Source organism: Festucalex cinctus, chromosome 18, assembly GCF_051991245.1.
Source record: "Festucalex cinctus isolate MCC-2025b chromosome 18, RoL_Fcin_1.0, whole genome shotgun sequence".
NCBI classification, from domain to species: domain Eukaryota; kingdom Metazoa; phylum Chordata; class Actinopteri; order Syngnathiformes; family Syngnathidae; genus Festucalex; species Festucalex cinctus.
This window is the reverse complement of record NC_135428.1, coordinates 18,978,568-19,002,280: the sequence shown is the minus strand read 5'-3', so window position 1 is coordinate 19,002,280 and position 23,713 is coordinate 18,978,568. Positions and strand designations below refer to the sequence as shown.

General features: G+C 38.8%; 1 protein-coding gene across 4 annotated transcripts in view; it reads left to right on the top strand.

Annotated features, from left to right (window-relative positions):
- Window positions 1-23,713, top strand: part of LOC144006024 (homeobox protein PKNOX2-like) — a 128,667-nt gene that overhangs the window by 30,225 nt on the left and 74,729 nt on the right. For all 4 annotated transcript variants that reach the window (XM_077504635.1, XM_077504637.1, XM_077504636.1 and 1 more), the window contains one exon: window positions 6,074-6,151. In XM_077504635.1, the coding sequence (XP_077360761.1) occupies window positions 6,074-6,151 (78 nt within the window). The remainder of the gene's footprint in view (window positions 1-6,073; window positions 6,152-23,713) is intronic.

The window sequence follows — 23,713 nt, the reverse complement described above, 5'->3', positions numbered from 1 at the left end:
AGTAGGCTCCAGCACATCCATAACCTGAGTGATGATAAACGGTTTGAAAAATGGACGGTTGATTACATCAAATCAAATCAAATGGATTTACATAGCATTTTACATACATTCATCTTCTTTCGTCTTTTCATCTTCAACTTTCATTAGAAATGCAGCACAAAATGCCTTACAGAGATAAAAAGTCAATAAAAATGGTAACGGGTATATAAAAACTTACTCTCCCGTACCAGTTGAATCATTGTCAAATATCAGACAATCGTCCACTAATTCCAATATATTATAGAGACCTCAAGTCAGAGTACCTCAAACTGAGGCTGGAAATTTGCAAGCGAACTAAGTGAGTTTGTGACTTGTTTTGTCTAGCACAGCTGTCCTTATCAGTTGCAGGCTCGTTAAATGTTGGCGCTTATCCCCATGGCGATGCCGCACCGGCTCTGGTTACCCCTGTGGGACTACCAGCTAAAGCCATTGTTTTGAATCACTATAATGCCCTGGACTTTTGCCTTGACTGGATGATGCATGGTAGACAACATCAAAATTACACAAACTGCTTTTAATGAATACATTCACAATATATTTTAGCGACGGTGACTGTATTGTTTTCTTCCTTCGCATCCTTTTGGTGCTAATTATGTATGTGTGTACAATACTTCTCAGGCCCAATATCCTGTTTGTTACAAGAACAAAAACACATTATTTTTACACATCCTGCTGATCAGAGTGCTGTGGCACACACAGCCAGGCATGACAACATCTATTGTATGAGCTTCTGTACTCAGCAAATCTTAAATTCCATTGAAGAGTTTGAGGTTATTCAGTTAGTTTAGTTAGATTAATGCGTGTGGGTTTTTTCCTAGGAATTTTCGAGCTTGACTTACTTGCTTTATAATGAAACATTAACGATTTGGCCTCCTCCTGAATCTCAAAGCAGTTAAAAAAAACAACTGTCTGTTTTATTGAGGTGGAATTTTGGCATAATGTCACTTTCACTATTAGCACTGAGTCTGTGCATGCCAATTGATCCTGCTGTTGTCATAGCAACATGAACCACTAAACCTCTGTGCAGCTGTTGTTATGGAAGTCCTTGAACAGCTGGGGGCTATAGCTGCGTAGACATTGTGGGAAAACTGTCTTTTGGACCACTTTTTCCACCTTGACCCCAAAAATTCAACTGTGGAAGATTTTGGAAGACATCCATCTGGACAGTGCTTTCTCTCAGACAACCTTCCAATCAGAACACACGAAGCTAAAGGAAGACGAAAGTTGAGTGACTGTCGTGCCACTTATGCACACAGTGAAGTCAAGCGTGCATAGTGAACTACTCACATGAGGGCATGGCATGCATTATGTAGAGATTTTTTAAAAAGTATGAAAAAAAGATAAACAAAAATGTTTTTAAGCAGTTTAACTAAAACTGATGAATCAGAAACAACTCAAGAACAACGTCATGTTTTTCCACTGTTAAATTGAAAAACGTGTGACTTCAACTGTCAGCATACTATAAATTGCTGATCATATTAGGGATGTTGCACTCATGGATGAAAAAAAGTCAATTGATCAAACTGAAACTTAAAACAATTAATAATTGGGTCTCAATGTAGGACTTCTTAGGATTTTGAATAATACAAACACGGTCACAAAGAAAGCTGTGTTAAAGGTTAAACCAGTACAGATTTTGTTCTTATTTAATAGTGACTGTTTTTAATTGTTTAATAATTGCGCTTTCCAGTGCAAGAACCCAATTTGTGTTATGTTTCAAGGTTGTTGAGGTAACATGGCCGAAGTTTTACTTTGCCTATACAGTATCGGTCAACTTTGAACAAATGGAACTCCCTGCTAGTCAAGTCTTCTTTTACTGAGGCTACTGTACATGTTGTCATTTGCGACAATTCAGGAATTGTTATGTTTCCTCTGTGGCTGCTGTAACGAACGTGGTGATTAGACCTCCAGCCCCCTGGGTGGAGCCCCTAGCTGCAGCGACGGATTTACTTTGACGTCAACAGGAAGGTCAGCTGGGTCCCAAAGGTGTCATACAGACTAGTTGAATGGTATGTGGCAGCCTTGGTATAGAGACACTCTTCTGGGATGCCAGACTGGACCAGAGCGATTTCTAAAGGAGGAAGGGCCCTTGGAGCTTAGAGGGGCTTGTGGAGGAATAAGAGGAGGCTAAAATGTTTTCTTGGTTACTGAAAGAAACCTAAGAAACATTCTTGTCCAAAGCTCTCAAGCCCTGAGAAAGCATTCAGGCTATGAAACTCGAGCTGCATATTACATACTTTTTTGTTGTTGTTTCCATTATTTTACTATACTTGTATGTACTATACTTGTATGCCTTATTTTATTTCATTTTTCGGTTTCAACTTTTTATGTCCTTGAAGAACCAAGTGCAGTCTCAGGTCTCATTTTGGACTAAGTCTATTTTTGTTTTTGTTTTGTTTTTAAGTAGGTTTAGAGCGACCCATTAAAGGAAGGACTTCAACTGTGTGATACATTTGATTTTTCAATTTATAACATTACATCAAAAAGTTCACAAAGCAGTAACTATTGTTGCATATACATCCATGAGTATACCAGCCAGCTTCGGGCAGTAGGCGGGGTACACCCTGGACTGGTTGCCAGCCAATCGCAGGGCACAGAGAGACGAACAACCATCCACACTCACAAGCACACCTAGGAACAATTCGGAGAACCCAATTAACCTCACATGCATGTCTTTGGAAAGTGGGAGGAGACCGGAGTACCTGGAGAAGACCCAAACAGGCACGGGGAGAACATGCAAACTCCACCCAGGAAGGCCGGAGCCTGGTTCGAGTCCTCAGAACTGGGAGGCAGACGTGCTAATCACTCGGCCACCGTGCTGCCCGCCATCTAGTAGTAAACTAATAGACTGGAACAACCTAAGTTTGAAGTATGCGCACTACGGTGCCTCAAAGACCACAATTCACAAGCCTACCAATTACTACGTTTGCTCAATTTGCCTCTCGGTTGTCCATAGCAGAAAGATAGAAAGATGGCGGTGAAACATGTCAGCCTTCTGTAAGTTGAGGCGATTACTAAACCTACAATTATATTTTTTAAAACTGTACGTTGATATATATATATATATATATATATTATATATATATATATATATATATTATATTATATATATATATATATATATATATATATATATATATATATATATATTAGGGGTGTGAATTGCCTAGTACCTGACGATTCGATTCGTATCACGATTCACAGGTCACGATTCGATTCGATACCGATTAATCCCGATACGAATGGTCACGATTCGATACCGATTAATCCCGATCCGAATTTATAAGTCGATTGTTGCGATTTTTTTCCATTCAAATTTAGAAAATACTATCAGTAAATTTGTACATGTACACGTGTACACTGTAAGATTTGTATGAATATATTTATCTAAAACTTGAGGCTTATAACCGTGAGCCACTGTACACAAACAGTTTGCAATCTGTTTCACATTTGAACAGCATTAAAATAAAAATATTAAGGCTTAATGTGCCGTTCATATAACATTCTTCCATGCTCAAAAAAAAAAAAAAAAAAAAAAAAAAAAATCGATTCTGCCGATTATTGAATCGATTCGAGAATCGCGCCATCGCGATATATCGCCGAATCGATTTTTTTTAACACCCCTAATATATATATATATATATATATATATATATATATAGTAAATTAATAGTGAGGCGGCACGGTAGTCGAGTGGTTAGCACGTCCGCTTCCCAGTTCTGAGGTCTCCGGTTCGAGTCCAGGCTCGGACCTTCCTGGGTGGAGTTTGCATGTTCTCCCCGTGCCCGCGTGGGTCTTCTCCGGGTACTCCGGTCTCCTCCCACATTCCAAAGACATGCATGGCAGGTTAATTGGGCGCTCCGAATTGTCCCTAGGTGTGCGTGTGAGTGTGGATGGTTGTTCGTCTCTGTGTGCCCTGCGATTGGTTGGCAACCAGTCCAGGGTGTCCCCCGCCTACTGCCCAGAGCCAGCTGAGATAGGCGCCAGCAGCCCCCGCGACCCTTGTGAGGAATAAGCGGTCAAGAAAATGGATGGATGGATGGAAATTAATAGTGAGTTTTAAAAATGAATGAATATTGAAAAAAAGAAATCACAAATTTCTACACATTGTCCCTTTAAATATCAAGGATGTGATAAAAATTCCACAAACATTAAATTCTAAATTAATTATGTGGAGGTAGTAACTGATATTTTATTTTTATTTTTTTTGTTTTGTTAACGAAAGTAACACGTGTTATAGTCACTTAAGTTACACCAACATTGTCATCAGCAAAGATGAGATGAAAATACAATTTATTTTCTCTTTAAGTGCAGACCAAAAGTTTTTGTTACTAGAATCTAAAACATGTTTTCAGTTATTTCACTTTTTTTTTTAAGTACATAACTCCACGTGTTCATTCTTAGTTTTGATGCCTTCAGAGAAAATCTACAATGCAAATAGTAAAGAGAATAAAGCAAACACATTGAATTAGATCCAAACTTTTGGCCTGTACTGTATATCTCTGGTGTCGGACCAAACCCTTATACTAAAATCATCACTTTTCAGCAAACCCCCAAAAAATTGCATCATCAAAGAGAACAAGCCATTTTCATCACTTTCGATTGGTCAATAACTTGTAAAAATGAGACTCACACGTATTGACTGACAAAAAGTAAAGCTTTGAAAAAGTAAAGCCATTAAGTATTTATAATCATTTTTTTTAAAACCTACTTTGCCATCAGCAGGACAAGTAAAAGTTGTTCCTGTTCTTCTTATTAGCTCCTTTTGAATACAGACACACATATCAACGCAGGGCCTCTGGTAGTGCCCACTTACCTACCACACACAGTAGTCCCCACTGAGCAGTGCTGAAGTGAATAAACACCATCCCATCAGAGGCTCTGTGTTAGCGGATCGCTGGAGGTAGGAGGCCTGTTGTGAGACCTGACCGTACTCCCATGGTTCTGGGGGAGCTTTAAGCGAAAGATCAGGTGTCCAGCCCTGCATGCGTGATTGAACTTAAATCTTTTGCATGTGCGCCTTACCGCCACTTTTGTGCTGCTGTGTGGCTTCATGAGGACTCCACGGATAGTGTGTAATTTAGATATGCAGAATTTTGTTTGCTACATACGCTGTTTTACATGAAAATCGTAGTTCATTCCTTTCAGTTTTTCTCTGTATTGGTAAATAGAATATCATCAAATATTTGGACATGACTAACTTTGTGACAGATTTACAGTATATAAGAACATTTGTCACAGTACTGAAAAGTGAAACTTAATATCCACAAGATATTTTCCACTTTTAATTGGACTGTTATGGTTCTTTTTTTATATCTAAATTTGCAAAATGTATAATGCACACTTTGAATCAAGTGTTGGTGTTTTGTTCAGAATGCAAGTTCAAAACACATTCATTTTTTTGTGTTTATTTATTTAGTTTTGAAAACAGCCCTGTTAAGATGCTTGGTCATACAGAATAGAGTTTCTCTATACCTTTTTATCCCAGAAGAGTTTTTTTCTGTCCAACAGGGGTTTTATATGTTCCCTGTGTGGTTATTTGTGTTGTGATGGATATTTATTGGAAAACACAATTGGACAGAGTGAGATTTGTGCGGGGACGGAGGAAAACACAAGAACACGGGGCAGAAGAGTACAATAGTACAACTTCACCTGTGTTACATGGGAGGCAGAATCCATGTGGGACTTCTCTATATTGTGCCACTATTTGACTAAAAATCAAAAGCTTGCCAGATGCCGAGGTCCATAAATGCCCGAGTATGGCAGCGTTTGATCGAAACAACTTCTTAAGATCATTATCTTTCATCGAATCACCACCATTCTCAGTCATGGGTACACATTTTTAACAAAAGGTTTGAATAGCAAAAAGGTATACAACAAAGTCTGTCATTATTCATTCTGGTTTATAGATTCTACACCTGACAAAGCTGATTAGTATTTTGACTTCAGAAACAAGATACATTATACATGCTGATTATATACAATCCTTATTTTCCATGCATCTGTTTGACATAGTATTCTATTCTATTGACAGGCTCTTTGTGAAGAGTTGGACCCTGGGCCACGGGCACACTCAAGTGAAAGCTGCTCTGCTGCTGTAGGCCAGCTAACTGTAAGTGAACATCTTCTAATATATGACTGTACCAATAATCAGCATTTCACCTAAGAGTCAAAGAGCATGAGTATTCAGCGGAAGAGAAAAAAAAAAAATTGCTCCTGGGTGATAAGATCTATCCGTCCGTCTGTCCGTCCGTCTATCCATCCATTATTCACTTAAAAAAAGTGTAGTGGTTTGAAATAGACCTGAACATACTACAAACGACTTGCTATGACATTTTCACATTGGTAGTCAAAACTGCTACCTGCTATTATTCAACCCATTTATTGAACACTGGAAATTCCGTTGAGTTACTTTGATGCAATTAATTGCCTATAATATGCCTGTACAATTTCAAAGAAAAGGAAACTGCAGACACAATAAAAGATAGCTTATGTGGCAGCTGCACACATGGCAATGTTTAGCTAAAGGCTAGAGGAGGTCCGGTTACTCGGTGCCATTTCCGTGTTCCTCCATAAAGTAAAGACTAATCGCACAGCCGATGTCCGCGGACCCTCAGCTTATAAGTGTTCCTCATACCCAACTCAAACACTTCACAATTACAATATTTTCTCAGTGCTTGTGGCATTTAATAGAAATTAACATCTTCATGAACAAACACATCCATCCATTTGTGGATTTACTGTTATGCACAGATATGCTATGTTTAACTTTCAAATATAATTTCTTGGGTAAGACCAGAGACTAGCATCAAAGTAGGGGCTTTGTGGGATAACTGCTGGAGAAGATTGGTGGAAGGTGTGGAATCTTTTATTATGTAAGTTTCAAGTTTCTGGCTTAACTTTGATCTTGATAATTTTTTTGTTGTGATTATTGTTCGAGCTTAATGTTTTGGAAATTTTACACTTTAAGTCATTCCCATGGACTGTTTTTATGTTTTTTTTTTTCCCCAATTGATTTCATGTTTGCATGCTTGTCTACTAGGGGTGTGAATTGCCTAGTACCTGACGATTCGATTCGTATCACGATTCATAGGTCACGATACGATTCGATACCGATTAATCCCAATACGGATTTATACATCGATTCTTGCGATTTTTTTTTTTACTCAAATTTAGAAAATACTAATCAGTAATCTTGTACACTGTAAGATTTGTATGAACATGTATTATTTATCTCAAACTTCAGCCTTATAACTGTGAGCCACTGTATTTAACAGACAGTTTCATATTTGAACAGCATTGAAATAAAATATTAAGGCTTAATGTTCCATTAGTATAACATTTTTCCATGCTTAAGGTGTGAACTCTAACCATAAGTAAGACGTTTTGTTGAATATTTTTCCATCAAAAATGGATATTTAAAAATCGATTCTGCCACCTATTGAATCGATTCGAGAATTGCGTCCTGTAATATCACGATATATTGCCGAGTCGATTTTTTTTAACACCCCTATTGTCTACTACTGTATGTTTCATTCTGTCTCAATTTTGCATGTGCATATGTTTGTGCAACACTTTGTAATGGTGCGCTTTAAAAAGTAACACCTTACTCTTACTCGTCACAAAACTTTTTTTTTTTTTTTTTTTTTGTGAAGTATGATCACACTGAAGCTCACTGGCCAAACTTCGAAGTGAAATATCAGTGATGGGAGTTCACAGACCAAGTAATATAACCTTTTGCAGATAAAGTACATGCAGTAATCCGTGCATTAGCTGTACAGCAGTGCAGGGGGAAAAAAAGGCTAAATCTGAAGGGTGGGACCATCTTACTTTAGCAATGAGACCTTGGCTGCAGTTAACAGCAGCTGCTTGATGTTCTATTGTGGACAACCCACTCGGGACTCCCTCACACACTATTGTGGGAGCCAGCCTCCCATTTCCCGTTTGAGCCATGGACACTCGGTTCTTGCTTTGGCACTTGATTTATAAGCCAAAAACTCCATTATACCCCTTCTCCTTCTCATGCCCCTGAGTCCTTTGTAGTCTTGCTCCCCCACCTCAGCCCCCCCTACATTATCATTGTATTCAGCCACAGAAGCCACTGTGCTGTTGTCCGCTGGTTGGTGAGTGGGCAGCGTGCCCGTTAAAGTGGGGGAGCTTCCTTCATGGAAGGCCTTTACAGATCGTGTTTCTGCCACCTGTCAGTCAGCTTATGAAGTAGGGGGCCAAGCGTGGTTGATAGTGCTGGGGTTGAATGCATGAGTGATGCCATTTCAATCTGGCAGTAAGCCTGCATTAGTCACTCAGATGTTTTAAGTCATCGTTTTCAACTTTTTTGCTGGCATTCTCTTAAAATACTGTTGAGACTAGTATGCCTTCGTAAAAAAACAGATTTGCTTTGGTTTTCATTTTCGTTTTTGTAAAAAAAACTAGAATAAAAATGAACAATTGTGAAAATGCTCACATGGAAATGCAGAGCCAACTCAAAATCACGGAATTAGATGAGCTGGAGCCTATTCCACGTGTTGTTCCACCTTGCTAAAATGTTGCATGGCTTAAATTTGTCGTTGCTAAGATGGATTTCAGTCATTTAGGGAAATAACAGAAAGGATCAATAACAATGTCTTGACTGTTGTTATACTAGGTTGCCTTAAAGTGTGTCAAAGGACATTGACTGATGATTAGCAGAGACGGTTTTAGTATAGTCTAGTTCTCATTCGGTGAAAAAATGTGTGTTGACGAAAATATTTGTGTTTAGATTTCATGAACAAAATTAACACTACAAACAAAGCTGTATAGAAATACAAGCATACGAGTATAGGTGGGCCCCCACTGATTATACTGACACTGATCTTAACCAATAAAGCCAGCACGAGCCATGGTATTACCCCATCAGAAATGAGTGTGTGTTTTTGTGTATGCTGTGTGTGTGCGTGCTTGCATGTGTGTTGGTGAAGTAAGATTAAGATTGGAGTATAGACCGCTAGCAAAAAAAAAGAAAATATACAAACATGGTAATGTTAGCATACCCAATCTGCAAAAGCCAGTCTCCACTTTGCCAAAGTGATCTGTATTCTCACTGCTGCCAACTTTCTTTCAAATAAAATTTGACTCCTGTAGCCAACATACTTATAATAACATTTAAAATGAAGTAGAGATGTAAATACACACAAAGAATAAAGCACAGTAGACATTTAGTCCTGAATTATAACAGCTGTAGCTGTACGATTTAATGCTTTCAAGCCTCGTGACTTCATAATTATGATTGTTATTTTGACTTACTTTAAGAATTATTTTATTGTTTGCTTGTAGAATAAAATAATGTTCAAATGAAGACTTGCAGACATTGCTTTTGCAGTGATTGATAGTATGAGCTAATGTATTCCATTTCGGTTGCCCAGTAGAACAATAACTGTTAAACTAGACTAAGCAATTTCTGAAGAAATTGCGTGGGATGCTGAAAGCCGAATGCTAATAGCAATCTATCCACTGACCCACAGAAGACTTGGTGGCATCATTGAAGTGTTGTGAAATGGAAGCAGCGAATGTGTCATTGAACATGAAATAAAATGTATGTTAAATGAATAAAGAAAGATAAATTGGTTGTAAATTACAAATGAGAAATTATGGATGAATTATAAATGAAAAGACGAAAGTTTTAGCTTTAACTAAAAAAAAAGAAGTATGTCTTACAGTGTATCTATATTGAAAAGTGACATATGATGCTGAATAATGGGGGCCACGTGTTCAATCACTTCAATGAAATTATAGAATGCATTATGCAATATGGATTAATTTTGAAGAAATGGTTTGTCAAATGACATTTAACGAAATAGATGTTAACTTGTTGTATTATGACGAAACTGGAAAAAAAAAAAAAAAGTATTGCTCCATCGGGGATTTGAACCGGTGAACCACTCGTAGGGATGTCTTTGCTATGGAACTCGCTCAAGCGCTTAACCCCGTGAGCTAACCTGACCTGTGAGCATCAGAGCGAATTGGCGTATTTGTATTTTAAAGTGTCACCTGATGAAAGCCATCAGCGCTAATTTGGGACACATGTGTTCAACCATGCCAGTATAACGCATTTCCTGGTATGATAGTCAGTTGGTAAACTTAATATCCGTTTATGTAATTGCCACGGACATATGTGCAATGTACAGTCGGCGGTGGCTTTGAACGTGCCACCTGCTGCTTACTGTACATGCACTCTCCCAACTGCGCCACTGAGCAGTATCAAAAAGACGGTCATAATGGTCTGTTCTATGTATGGAAGTGGGCGTGGAAAATGGGACTTAGAAAAAATTCAGTGTCAGTTCCATTAAAACTGAATGGGGAAAAGTAGATCTTTAACATTAAATTATGCGAGTACTGTAAGTAATATGAAGTCAAATGATAAATACCCCGAAAGGCGTGAATTTTGTCAGCAAGTTGAAATTTGAACGGTGTAAATCGGAAGTATAATATAGGAGTAGTTTGATTGCAAAAAGTGTTGAGAATAAAATGCTATAATAATAATAATATTAAGTATAATAAGAATAATAAAGGTTAGAAACAACATATGTGGGATGCTTTCAGCATCCCACAATAATAATAATAAAGGTTAGAAACAACATATGTGGGATGCTTTCAGCATCCCACAATAATAGTATCTGACTCCTTTCAGTCACTTTTCAATTGACCAAAATCCGGCATGGTGACTTAGTACCATAAGCCCTGTGTCAGTGGCATAGTAACCTCCTGAAAGTGATCTGATATTGACTTCTGTAAGTCAAAGAAATAAAATATAAAATGGGCCCTCAGTCTTGCTTTTTAACACTATCCATCATTACTCTTGACCATGATATTAAAAGTATGTTAAATGACGCAAAATTTATTTTATGGTTAACTAAAAATGTTTCGTTTTGTATTACAATTGCAACTCATTTTCTTTTGTTTTTGTTTCTCAATTAAATAAATGAATTACCAGTAAATATACTGTACACAGATTTATATGTTCACCGTTTTGAAGAGTTTAGATATGATTATAACACAGACCAATTTTGCATTTTCCATCTAATAAATGTGCGGATTTCATTTATTTTTAGTCCATATGGTCAAGTGTAAAGTCCCTTAGGTGCTTCTAAGTGTCAAAGAATAGAAGGAAATGTGAATTAAAAATGGATACTTAACAATCTGAGGGCCTTGTAAGGTCGAAAAGGGCGGTATAAATGAATTACCATTTAGTTGATAAATACCCAATGTACAGGTAGTTTGTCTTCACAAATAAGATTATACAGTCCCCTTCAACAGTATGGCAAGGTCAATTCATTATAGAGCACATTGTGTTTGAACCCTCTTTTTATATGAGCAAAAGTATTGGAGGAGACATTGTTAAAGTAACAAAACGTGAATAACACTTAATAAAATCCTTACTTGCAGTGTACATCAGGCCTGCGAACGATTGATATCACCGGACTGTTGCACTCGTCAGTTGAAATGCTTTTCCAGGCCTCCTTCGGTTCGTGCTCCTGGGGGTTTCTCTATTCAGTCTCCTTTTCAGGACTTGAAATGCATGATCTATTGGGGTAAGGTCTGGTGAGTGACTTGGCCAGTCTAAAACCTTCCACTATCAAGCTAAAAGGCAATACTTGAGCAACTAGAAACATCCATCAATCACATGTTCCAATACTTTTACTCACTTGCCAAGTGGGTCGTTTCAAATAAAAGGTGCTCTGTTCTGAGTTGTTTAACAAATGTAGATGTAAAATATTCATCTTTTGATCTGTATCTGAAATATCTACAACAAAATCAAGGAATTGACCTTGTCATTCCAATACTTTTGGAGGGGAATCTATCAAAAAATTAATGGTAAAGCCACAAACACAAACAAATAGCAACTTCTATCCTCTTTGGCCTCACTACAGTAAATATTGCACAATTAGCCACAAACTTGTCAAGATTGCATAACTTTTGAACATGGATTCTCCATGGCTGTGAACTGTTATACAAAATAAGCAATGTTGCGTTGATCACAAACACATCCTCCCTGACCTCGCAAAAGTTTAAGGTTACGGTTATGCTCTTCATTATTGTGTTCGCAGTGTGAGCTCACATTTTTTCCTCCATCACATTTACTACCTCTATGCGAAAATCCATCCATATCAATTTTACCGTCGCCCGCACTCTTTACCCCTACCAACCCTAATTGTAATTATGTTGATTTAACTTAGACACATGCGGCTCCCTCCATGCCATTTGAATAGGAGCTTATTAGTCGGAATATCTTTTTATATTTATTTATTCCCATTTCTCAGCATTCCTGTCGCCATTTCCAATTACTCTTGTCGTACGGCTGTAATTGCCTCGATGCTAATGGCCGCAAGACAATCGTGCTAAATGAGGTGAGGCCAAGAGGCTAGGAGCCCGACTTCATTAACAGCTAATGGGATTTTATATGGGGGACTGAAGACACAGCTCATCAAAAACAGAGATGGAAGGAAAACAAAACAGATGGAGGGGGAGAGCTAAATCACCAATATTCTCACTTAGCTCCACAAACAAAAAGCACAGGTTACTCTTCCCCTTCCTCTATTTTTAGAGAAATATATTTCTACAGAGAAACAGCGTTTTTTTTTTTACGTGCTCTTGGAAACTGTCACACAGTTTTTTTCACACCTTTTTTTTTTTTTTTTTTTTAAATTGAGAGGAACTCTGATGCGTGCAATAATTGTATGTATGTATGTATGTATGGAAGGATGGATGGATGCAACGGCCTGTGGCTGCAATGATGCATGTATTGTAGACCAACATATACCCCATAACTGAATTTATTTTGACTGAGCAATAAAATACTATTTGAATAATTTCCATCCATCCATCCATCCATTTTCTTGACCGCTTATTCCTCACAAGGGTCGCGGAGGCTGCTGGCGCCTATTTCAGCTGGCTCTGGGCAGTAGGCAGGGGACACCCTGGACTGGTTGCCAACCAATCGCAGAATAATTTCTTTTTGGAGAATCATGTTTACACCAGATGTCAGTGGTGTCCAAACTACGGCCCGGGGGCCATTTGCGGCCCGCCGTCCATTTTTCAGTGGCCCGCGGCATATGCTAAAAATGGCATTTGAGTCTGTTCAAATATTTATAATCCATTTAATTTTAATGCAAGTGCTATTAAAGGTTATTTTAGTTAACAAAAACTAACGAAATAACTAAAATTCAAAAAACAATTTCCTTAACGAAATAAAATAAAAACGAAAATGCTTTTTAAAAAACGAAAACTAACTGAAATTACATTTTACGTTTACAAAACTAACAAAATCTGACTATAATTAAAGCAAAAAAATTTCCTTCGTTTTAGTCTTCGGTAATTAATTTAATGCATGAGACTGCGGATGACTTTAAATGTAATTTTTAGTAGATTTATTTTGATCTAAGCCAGAATAAGGACATTTGAAAGTATATCACATAGAAGTGACATCATCTAGTAGCAACCAATAGAAAAGCACCTTCAGATGACGTCGCTTCCATGGTGTTTTTTTTAAATATTGAGCACAAGTAATACACATTAAAAAAACAAAAAAAAAACAACCTAAAACTAATACTAAAACCAAGCATTTATTAAGGAACTAAAACTAATAAAAACTAACAGAACCACCCTGAAAACTAATTAAAACTAACTGAATTTAAAAAAACAAATTCAAAACAAATCAAAAACTAAAATAAAAAATTCCAAAACTAAAATAACGCTACTGCCATATTACAAATAAATTGGTTTATGTACTGTAGCATTTTTCTAAGTATGCAAAAGCACAAATAAATTATTTGTACAATTTCTTTTTAGGACGAAACACAATATCTGTTCATAACATAAAGGGGCCCTTGCATCATTCTGATTTTCTGTATGTGGCCCTCAAATTAAATAGTTTGGACACCCCTTCCATATGTGATGAATGAAGTGAGAAAAATAGAAGTTTGCAAAATCGAAACTGGGAGAGAAGGTCTTTGGAGAAACTATGAGTAGAACTAAAAGAATTGCATACAGTATAAATAGATTCACCATTCAATACAGAAACAGATTCACCTCATCTTAAAATGAAACAACATTGGAGTAATGTGTTACTTTTTTCGCTTTTGCATTATCCACAAAATGTTGTCTTTCAGGCTACTTCTAAACTCTCTCTGTAGTGATGAGTCCCCGCTGATTGAACTGTCCTTGAAATCTACGGAGCCATTTATCTTGGTAAAATCATTCTGTTCCCTTTGGACTATTATGTCATTGTGCAGCTTCAAGATCAGTTTTCCTATACTTTAATTTGCTGCACTATATTCAAGCTGACACGGTCTGTCTCCTGTTGGTTTCGGCTCAGTGCTCTTTTGGGCTCTTGCAGATGTGAAGCCTGCGAAATTCTATAACACACTGAATAAAACACCAATTCAGATACGGGAATATATGCCGGAATCAGATGGGGATGATGAATTTTCAGTCACTTTTTATTGCTGCAGCCTAGGTGTGGGTTCATTTTTTAGGAAATTATGTCATTGTGGCATTTTTTTTTTTGTGTGACATTCTTTTATTTGTTATTTATAATTTATTTGCATGTGTAAAAGTGATTGTGTTATTTTTCTCATTTTCTGTTTCTTAATAATTTTATTTAATTGATTTATTTGCGGTTATGTTACTAAAATATTCATTTGAAAGTATTTGTATAAGTATAAGTATTTGTACGGTATCGAATATTGTATCGATTATCAATTATTTTCCTGGGTATCAATATCAAGTTTGAAGTTTTAGTATCGTAATAACAACCCTAGTGTGTGCGTGTGCATGTGCATGTGAGATCTGTAGTTTATACGACCATTGCCAAGCTACGATGATTGTAGCTTCGTATGTGGCCGTGGTTGTGGCAACAACAAAAAAATCCTTCTCTGTTCTCTCTCTCATTAAATAGAACATTTGTGGTTTTTATTTTCCTCATTAAATCTCATTCATTGACAGACATTTTGAGAGTAGTCACCCAATTTTTCCAGCCATTTTAAAGTATTTTGACAGATTTTTTTTTTTTTTTAGGACCCAGAGAATATTGTGTTCTATGATTATACACACCAAATATACCAAATAAAAGAATACCTTTTGACCAGGGAAAAAAAAGTATAAGTCCACCCTTTTCTTGAGTAAGCAGCAGTACAACATAGTCAGGTTTTCCAAAATGCACTTGTTTTTCCACAAAGCAGAGAAAATAAGCTGAAACAATAAAGCAGAACATTGACATTGATGCTAACATCGTTTGCTTTAGTGACCCTTCTAGCATCTGAACAATGGTTTCACTAATACTTTAGACTTTGAATTTGATGCCTGACAATACAAGTGCGGCATCTTTACCACTGTGTTATGTCATCGGGTTTAGGAATTGATGACTATAATTGTTGAAGCTTTGTAAGTGCAAATTATTTATCAGCGTTTCGGTTAATGTAATTTTTTTTAGCTTACTTTTTTCCTACAATGCATTACAATAGGTGTCAATGACATGTGGATTTGATTTATTTCAGGGGTTAGACTGTAGAGTAAATACAAAAGTTGTTCTGCAAAATATATATATATTTTTTAAGTCATTGATCGGCGCTTGTGATTGGCCCCAAAAATCCCATTATGTTATTTTCTAAATAATAATAACTGGTCAAAACAGATGAAATGAAGATTTAATTAACGTAAACCAGAACAGAAAGAAATCTCTGAACAACACTTTCAAATCAGCACATGGAAGAACAAAGGGATCTGAACCAGACTTAAAGAATAAACCTAATTGAATAACGTGAGTTCAAGACATAAAGCACTCAATACCAAGTCTTTGCGGTGTCCAGGTGGAACAACAAAAGATCTGACAAAGGCTTAACCAACCCAATGACATAAATACACACCCAACTAATGAAGTGGTGGTGAGAGAAAGCAAGGCAGGCAGGGAAGTAAAAATAATGCTAATAATGATTGTACATTTTATTGCTGGGCTGTTACGTCAATTAACATTTTGATCTTTGCAAATCACTGCGCAATAATGACAAATACAACCTATGTTTTTCACATGTGAGCAGTGCCTCCACTAAAAATGTGTATGCGGGGTGGGCTCGGGGTGGTTAGGCTTTCTCATACAACTATAATTGTTTGCATGGCTTAAAGACCCAACCCCAACCTTTTTTTGCGCCATGGACTGGTTCAAGCAAGTTTTGGCGGACCGGCAATCATTCGCAATTCACACTGTGAACAAAAGATGGCACAATTGATTGCTGCTTTGGTCTGGTGGCTACACGGCTACTTAGTAGCGGCTAAACTGCTAATGGTACGTCGGCAGTCTGTACAAACTCCTCTCGTATTGTCATGCTTTCCACATGTTGCTCTTTTACCTTGTTCTTATGATTCAACAGAATTGTTGCGTTAACTGTTTTTGAGGACTTACCTTGTACAACGATTTACTCTACGAGATGCCTCCTCAAAAGCAACAGGAAATAACCATCTTGTCGAAAATGTTTCATCTTGGGAAGATGACTCCAAGTCATGGCTTTAGTTAAGACATTGGCACAGGTGCGAATGGATGTTTCAACATCTCATGTGTATGTTGGACGTTCACCAATGAGTTGCGCACTCAAAAATAGGGCCCCACACAGACGATGGTGCCCCCCTGATACGATGGTACGCTACGCACTATGGAGTATATTCACTAAGAATGCGCTGCGTCCGGTTATTGCGCGAAATATTGCACCACAACTGCACCCGCAGTCTGCGCCCACTTACCCACCTATTCACTAAGGATATTGCTCTAATCATATACCGGCGCAAACATGCCCACAAAACTGGCAGCTTGGAGGAAATTTGCACCTGATTTACCACACACGGCAATGGATTCGCGGCAAGAACATGGTTGCTATAGTAACAGTTGTGAGAAAGATGACATTATCGTAACGCGAGGTTGGACCGATAGTTAAGTGTTTATAGCGCCATTAAGCTGTACAGAGCAGAGAGGACGACAAGAACGTCATTCATTCAGAAAGTACAAATTATTGGTGCGATCGTTTTAAAATATATATATTTTCAGAGGTTAGCGTGGCCGTACAGTATGCATCTGACATGTACAAATTATCGTAAAATGCCTCCCCGCCATTGCCGATCAGCCTGGGTTACGTTATGTTGTCCTAAACCAACATAGAAATACCACCTTCCCTCTCTCTCTCTCTCCTCTCTGCGTGATCAGCCAGAGGGGGACGTGCACCATGCATCTCCACACCATGCACAGCTGTCATGATCATGGTGCGGCAGGTTTATACATGCTTTCCATAAACGTTATTTGCGTCACTCTAACTCCGTGTGGCTATTTGCTGTGGCGTTAGTGAATTAGACGCTGTATATCAATGAGTCTCATTTGCATTGGGGTGGGCATATTTTGCGTCAAATGTATGCAAATTACCTCGTTTACATACGCGCAAATAACACCGGCGCACCGTGGCACAATCTGGTTGGCTGCGCACTTAGTGACAGATTTCCCCATCTGCGTGTGTTTAGTGAATTAGGCGCTCCCGAATTGCTCCATTTTTACCAGTTAGCGCCATGCAAAGGCGACGCAAACCTTTAGTGAATAGGCCCCTTTGTGTACTCTGCGTGTAGGCCGTGGCGGCCCTGCATGTGAATTTGGATAGACTGTGAAGGTCTTTTAGGTCCAGAAGTTGTATTTTAATCCCTGTAGTTCCAATAATAACATGAGAAGGCAGATACTCGCCAAAGTTGAGCAATAAGAACAATCACCTCTGCATGAATTATAGTACTATATTAACTAATATTGGAATTGTCAAAACCAGAAATAAAAATGTTACTGGAAATGTTTTCAATTCAGTTATTAGAAATCATTACCACAATCTAGCCAATTTTGTCTATCATGGAGAATAGGACGTTCCAGGAGTATCTCATCTTTTGGACTGCAGGATGATTAGGCCCCTTCAATTCGTTCCTAGCATACATGTTTTAACGATTGGACCTGGTAGGAGGAACATCTCTCCTATAGCCCGTTATTTCTTCTGTACTTGGTGGCGGCGGTGTGCGTGTGAATGCGTGTGTGTCTTGGGGGTGGGGAGCAAACATCCTGGGTCAGAGCCGTTGTATGGAAGTCTCCCTGGCAACTGAGCCTGTCATAGTATTTTTCAGTTGGTGTGTGAAATGTGTGAAACAACATAGCCTGTCAGTAGCAGAAACAGATTGCTGGGTATTAAGTAGGGATGTAACGATAATGGCAATATCGTGATATCGCGATATTCAAACTGCCACAATATCGTCGTCATGTCACGATATTAAAAGCAGCAAATCTGTTATGAGACAGGTTGATTTCCATTTGTGCATTTCTAGCACCCTCTTTTGGCTAGTTTTTTGCGCAGTTTAATTTTCACAATGCATGTTTTGGCCGTTCTATGTTTAAAAAACACTAATGGTCAATTAAAGGGGCACGTAGTATGCTTGTGAAGCAAGTCAATATGTGGAGGAACTCAATGTGTGCGTGCATTAGCAAGTAAGTGCTTCAGTATTAAGTGTTAGAGACTGTAGGTGGTTTATATGCATTGCTGTTATGTACAAAAGCACAATATTGTGTGTATGTGTTTTTGTTTTGTTTTTAGTATAAGCTCTTTTTTTCTACATTATTGTGACCTTTTCTTAATATCGCCAAACCTCCCCACAATATCGTGATAATTATCATATTGTGACCTTCATATTGTGATATCGTATTGTGATGTTTGGATATCGTTACATCCCTAGTATTAAGGGTAAACTTGATCTTCACTTAAAACTGGCATTGAGTAGAAGTTGAATGACAAAACTTTTCTGGAGTCGATTATAGTGTGATCTAAGTGAAGTTGAAGTTTGATTAAACAACGATGTCACTGACATTTTTGACGCAGTCCCCAACTGTTTTTTTTTGTTTTTTTTTGTTTTTGTTTTTTAACACTATGGAAGGGTTTATAAATAATAGGGATGGGCGAGTAGGTACCAGGTATTGGTATCTGAGCAAGTAAAGCCTTATTTTAATGTATCGATACTCGCTATGGTGGCTGATACCGTAATTGGACGGCTTTTATGGTCAGGAACTAGCAATTAGAAGAATAGAACATTGCCATTACTGTACTTTCATGCAATTTTAAGGGAAATGCTCTATTGAGATATATAGGTTTTTCTTTTTTCTTTTTTTTTCTTCCTAAGATATATGCAGTAGGTCTTTCTTTAAAATTCACTGACTTTGTTCTTTGGGGAATTTTATGTACTAGTGGCACTGGTATTTATTATCGGTTTGAATAAACTGTTATTTAACAACTCAACAGTATAGTGAATGTAGTAGTAATTCATATTTTCTTTTCACTGTTTCTAATTAAATCATGTGTGCTTTTGTTGTCGTGAAGAACTTGCATATTTGAGTGACTGTGCTACCGGTGTCATTTTTGCTACAATCCTCACACCCGACATGTTTTACGACACGGTTTTGGAAAGTAACAAATGTGAAAATGACTGGTGCGAGATGAAGTACAAAACTGAGGGAGGAGAGCCGGAGCAAGACGTGTCAGCTAGCTCGACGGTCGTTTTATGTGGCTTCCTCAACCACAAATATGTTATATGCAAACCAAAATTGAGACGGTGGGGTCAATGTTGAACATGTATGCATTTTATGTTTACTTGGGATATCTTCATCTGATATTTACATTTATTGATGATCTTAAACTATGAAATTAAAAATGAGAAAAAGGCTACGACTTTCCACGCCACAGTAAAATGGCTGTTTTTTGTGTGTGTTTTTTTTACGCATTTTTAAATCTATCAAAATTATTTTACATACTGTGATATTTTGTTTATTAATAAGTAAAGTTTGGCATGTTTAAGAAACACTGCATTCTCACTCTTAAACTTTTTGCACCCACCCACCTTCTGTGCAAACACATTTGATTAAAGAGTCTGAGTTTGTGTTATGTTCAGTGAGAAATACATTACTGTACACTCCCAGACAATAAGCTTGCAAGACAAAAGCACAGCTGTGACACATGAGCCGCTACTGTGTGTTGGCTGAGTAGGTGAGAGGAATGTGTGTTTGGGTGTGAATGCGTGAGTGTGTGTTTGATGTCGAGGTCTCTAAAGCTAGCCCATACTTTGGCAGAGACTGTGAAGTTGATCTTCATTATTTAAAGAAAGTTCTAAAGATTTTAGGACAGCAATAACCTTCGGATGTAAATGAAAATCCTGTCAAAGTCAAATCTCAGATTCAGGAAGAGAAGTGTGGATTTTGTGGTTCTAAAACCTCGGCGGGGTCTTCGAGGAGGGGTGGGGGAGAAGGCATTTGACTGCTTCCCAGGGAATCTTTTGAGAAGTGCTCCAGGAGTGCTACTCACATTGGTGTACGGAAGGTGCTAATGTTTGGTGGCGGTCGGAGGGGCCATAGGCGCATATTGGCATCCCACCCTTCTGTCAGTCTGCCCCAGGGCAGTTGTGGCTATTTAAGTAGCTTACCGCCACCAGAGTGTGAATGTGTGAGCATATGAATAATATATCCAATGTAAAGCACCTTTGAGTGCCGAGAAAAGCACTATATAAAGCTGATACATTATTATTATTATTAAATGAATGAATTACGTGTTCATCGTCCTCTCCACAGCTTAATGGCGCTAAATGAGGAAAACGCTTTTGCACCTTCTTGGTCCAAGCTCGATTTGTGATAATTTCATCTTTCTCGTAACTGTTACTAAACTGCCGTGTTCTTGGCGCAAATCCATTGCCATGTGTGGTAAATCAGGCGCAAATTTGCTCCCAGCTGTCAAATTTTGTGAGCCTTTTTGCGCCCGGTGTGTCATTAGAGCAATATCTTTTATGAATCGGACATTAACAGGGCGCAAGTTGCGGGTGCAGATGTGGAGCAATTTTTGGCGCTGTAAGCTCATTCTTAAGCCTAATTTATGCCTCCACGTTTGCTCTCGCGTCGATGAGCGCCGTCGATCACATGATCGACGCGAGCCATGAATTTTAAGTGCTGCGTCGCTCGTGGCCGGCCGACGTGCACACGTCGCCAATCCTTGGACGCACGTCGATGGCGGGGCGTCGCTCGCTTCTGATTGGTCCGTTCGATGGCGTTTTTTCTTTTTTTTTCTCTCTCTCTCTCTCTCTCCCCGCTCCCCGCCCAGATAGTTTCCGTGAAGGCAACTGGCGGCGCAAATCGACTTCCCTGCTCGATGAGACGACGGCTGTGCATGTGGATATGTGCCTGGGACGAGAGGCGGAAAACAACAATAAAAAAAAATTAAAAACTGTGTTCGCTAAGCGCACGGCTGTTGTGTTTTGGCGAGTTTACGGCCGACACCGGTGCAAATTGGCAATAATTAATTGCCACGGTGATGAACTTACTCTCCCCCCGGCTTTGTTTCGTGTTTCTGAATTAAATTGAACTTCCTGAATCCGTCATAAAATGCAGAGGAATCGCCACTCTGTGGCGGCCCAGCCATAGCGACAGCGGGACTTGGTGTGAAACTCCAGCAGACACCGATGTGTATTGCGCACAAGTCGGAAGGCAAACGCACGAGCGGAGCTCCAACGTGACGCCTCGACGCGAGCCTCTCGCAGAAGCATACTGAGGCCTTTAGGGTGTATTCAGACCTGCACTGTTTGGTCCACTTTAAACGGACCAGAGTTCGTTTCCCACGCTGATTCTGACCTTTTGTGCAGGTCTGAATGCACACAAACGAATCCTAGTACGGACCAAACAAGCGGACCGAGACCCACTTTTTGAGGTGGTCTTGGTTCACTTCCAAACACACTCGGTGCGGTTCGCTTTGCAGTCTGAAAACAAACCACGGATGATCCGGTCCAAGTGCATGACATCTGCGCCTTTTCGGGCTTAACAAGCCACCGTAGCAAGCATCGTGGCGGGGAAATATTGACCGGCAGTGAATATTGTGCTAAATTCATTCATACTCGTGAGTATTCTGTTTAACTACGCTGCTGTCATCATGTTGTGGTGGAGGCGGGGCACACAAAGCGCAACGGCTCCTCCGGTTCTTGCACGCAATGGATGACACTGTTCAAAAATTAGAAACAGCGTCGCGGAAACTCCGTTAAATGAGCTGCCATTGACGCTCGCAAATATCTTGCATCTAATAACGCCGCAAATATACAGAGCAGTAATGCATCACGGCGGTATTTCATGTTGTCCTCTATTTCCTGGTTTTGATATGCATTCAGCCTTCGTCATTTTTATCCAATGGGAGCGCAGATCGTCACGCGGGTCGACGTGATTGCGCAATATAGTCCACTTGCAAAAAGCACAGTGTGAATATGAACCGCACCAAACGGAAAAAAGAAAGACCGCTTTTGGTCCGGTCCAAACAAGCGGACTAAAGGACTTTTCTGGTCCGAAGTGGGGTGAAATTTGGTGATTGGTGCCTCGCCATTGTGAGGCTTCAGAGACAGGTAGACGCTGGGCTTGAAGTGTTGCAAGGCATCATGGGACTGATGCGGCACTAAATTGTTATAAGACAAAGCTGACGTTGTAGAGACATTGTTGTTATTCAGTAGGGCAGGGCTTCACCTTTTTTACCTTGGGGTCCAACTTTTACTGTAAAAAGTGGCCCATTCAGAAATTATGACTTATGTTGACTCATTATTGTTTGTATTTAATAACGAAATTAAAACTAGTTAAGGTTAATAAAATCATTATCAAATAACATGATAAAATGTGGTCATCAATGACATTTGTTAATATGTGTAAACACTGACACCGAGTAAGATGCCCAACAGGCAAAGAATTCCGGAACTTAACCGTTTTTGGGTACGTTTATGTGGATGTGTTTTTTAAAGCAAACGAGCCAGCATTTCCAGATTGATAAATGTGATTCACTCAAGGGAGTTCTTCACATTATCAATCAATGACTGTTCCATTTATAGCAATAGAACAGAATATTCTGTGGACCTTGCAAAATCAAGTCAAGTCATCTTTAAAATTCAGTAAAACAAGCGAGGGGGGTTGTTTCAGTGAAAATGGCTGGGTGTGAATGAGTTTTAAGATTTGTATTTGAGGACCCCGGATATGGTGGAAACACATTTAACTTTGTATGGCTTAACAGGAAACGACATGTTTTCGGCCTGTTGCAGCAAATGACATGTTTTAGGAATTTTGGTCCACATGAAATAAAAAATAGGCATTAAATTCTTAATGCGATGCATATTTTTGGATACATAGTGGGCCAACTCTGTCCTCACGATCATAGATAAGCACCAGACATACAGTAAGTAGATGGGTATTGTTCCCATAGAAACACACTTTCCTGTGATAAGGTCACTGTCAAAGGTTTTCTCAGAGAATGTCAGAAGAATTCTGGAAGAGGGGGCAATCAGACAAGATGAAAACAAATGCAGTATTATAATTCATTTGTATTGCCCATGCCCCCTTATACCCTTAACAGATATTCCAGCGATGATAAAAAATGAAGAATTGGTGCAATTACATCTCTGAGAAGTGAGAGTCCCACGCTTATTTAAAAAAATAAAAAAATATTTCTTTATAAGAATGTGTTTTTCCCCTCTTTTGAAGTCAGCAATTGAAAAGGCAGAGTGGTCGGCAGCCTGCGCAATGTATGAGCTTTGTGTTTCAGTGCAGATACAGTACGTCAACTGCTTGCCCCCTCAATCA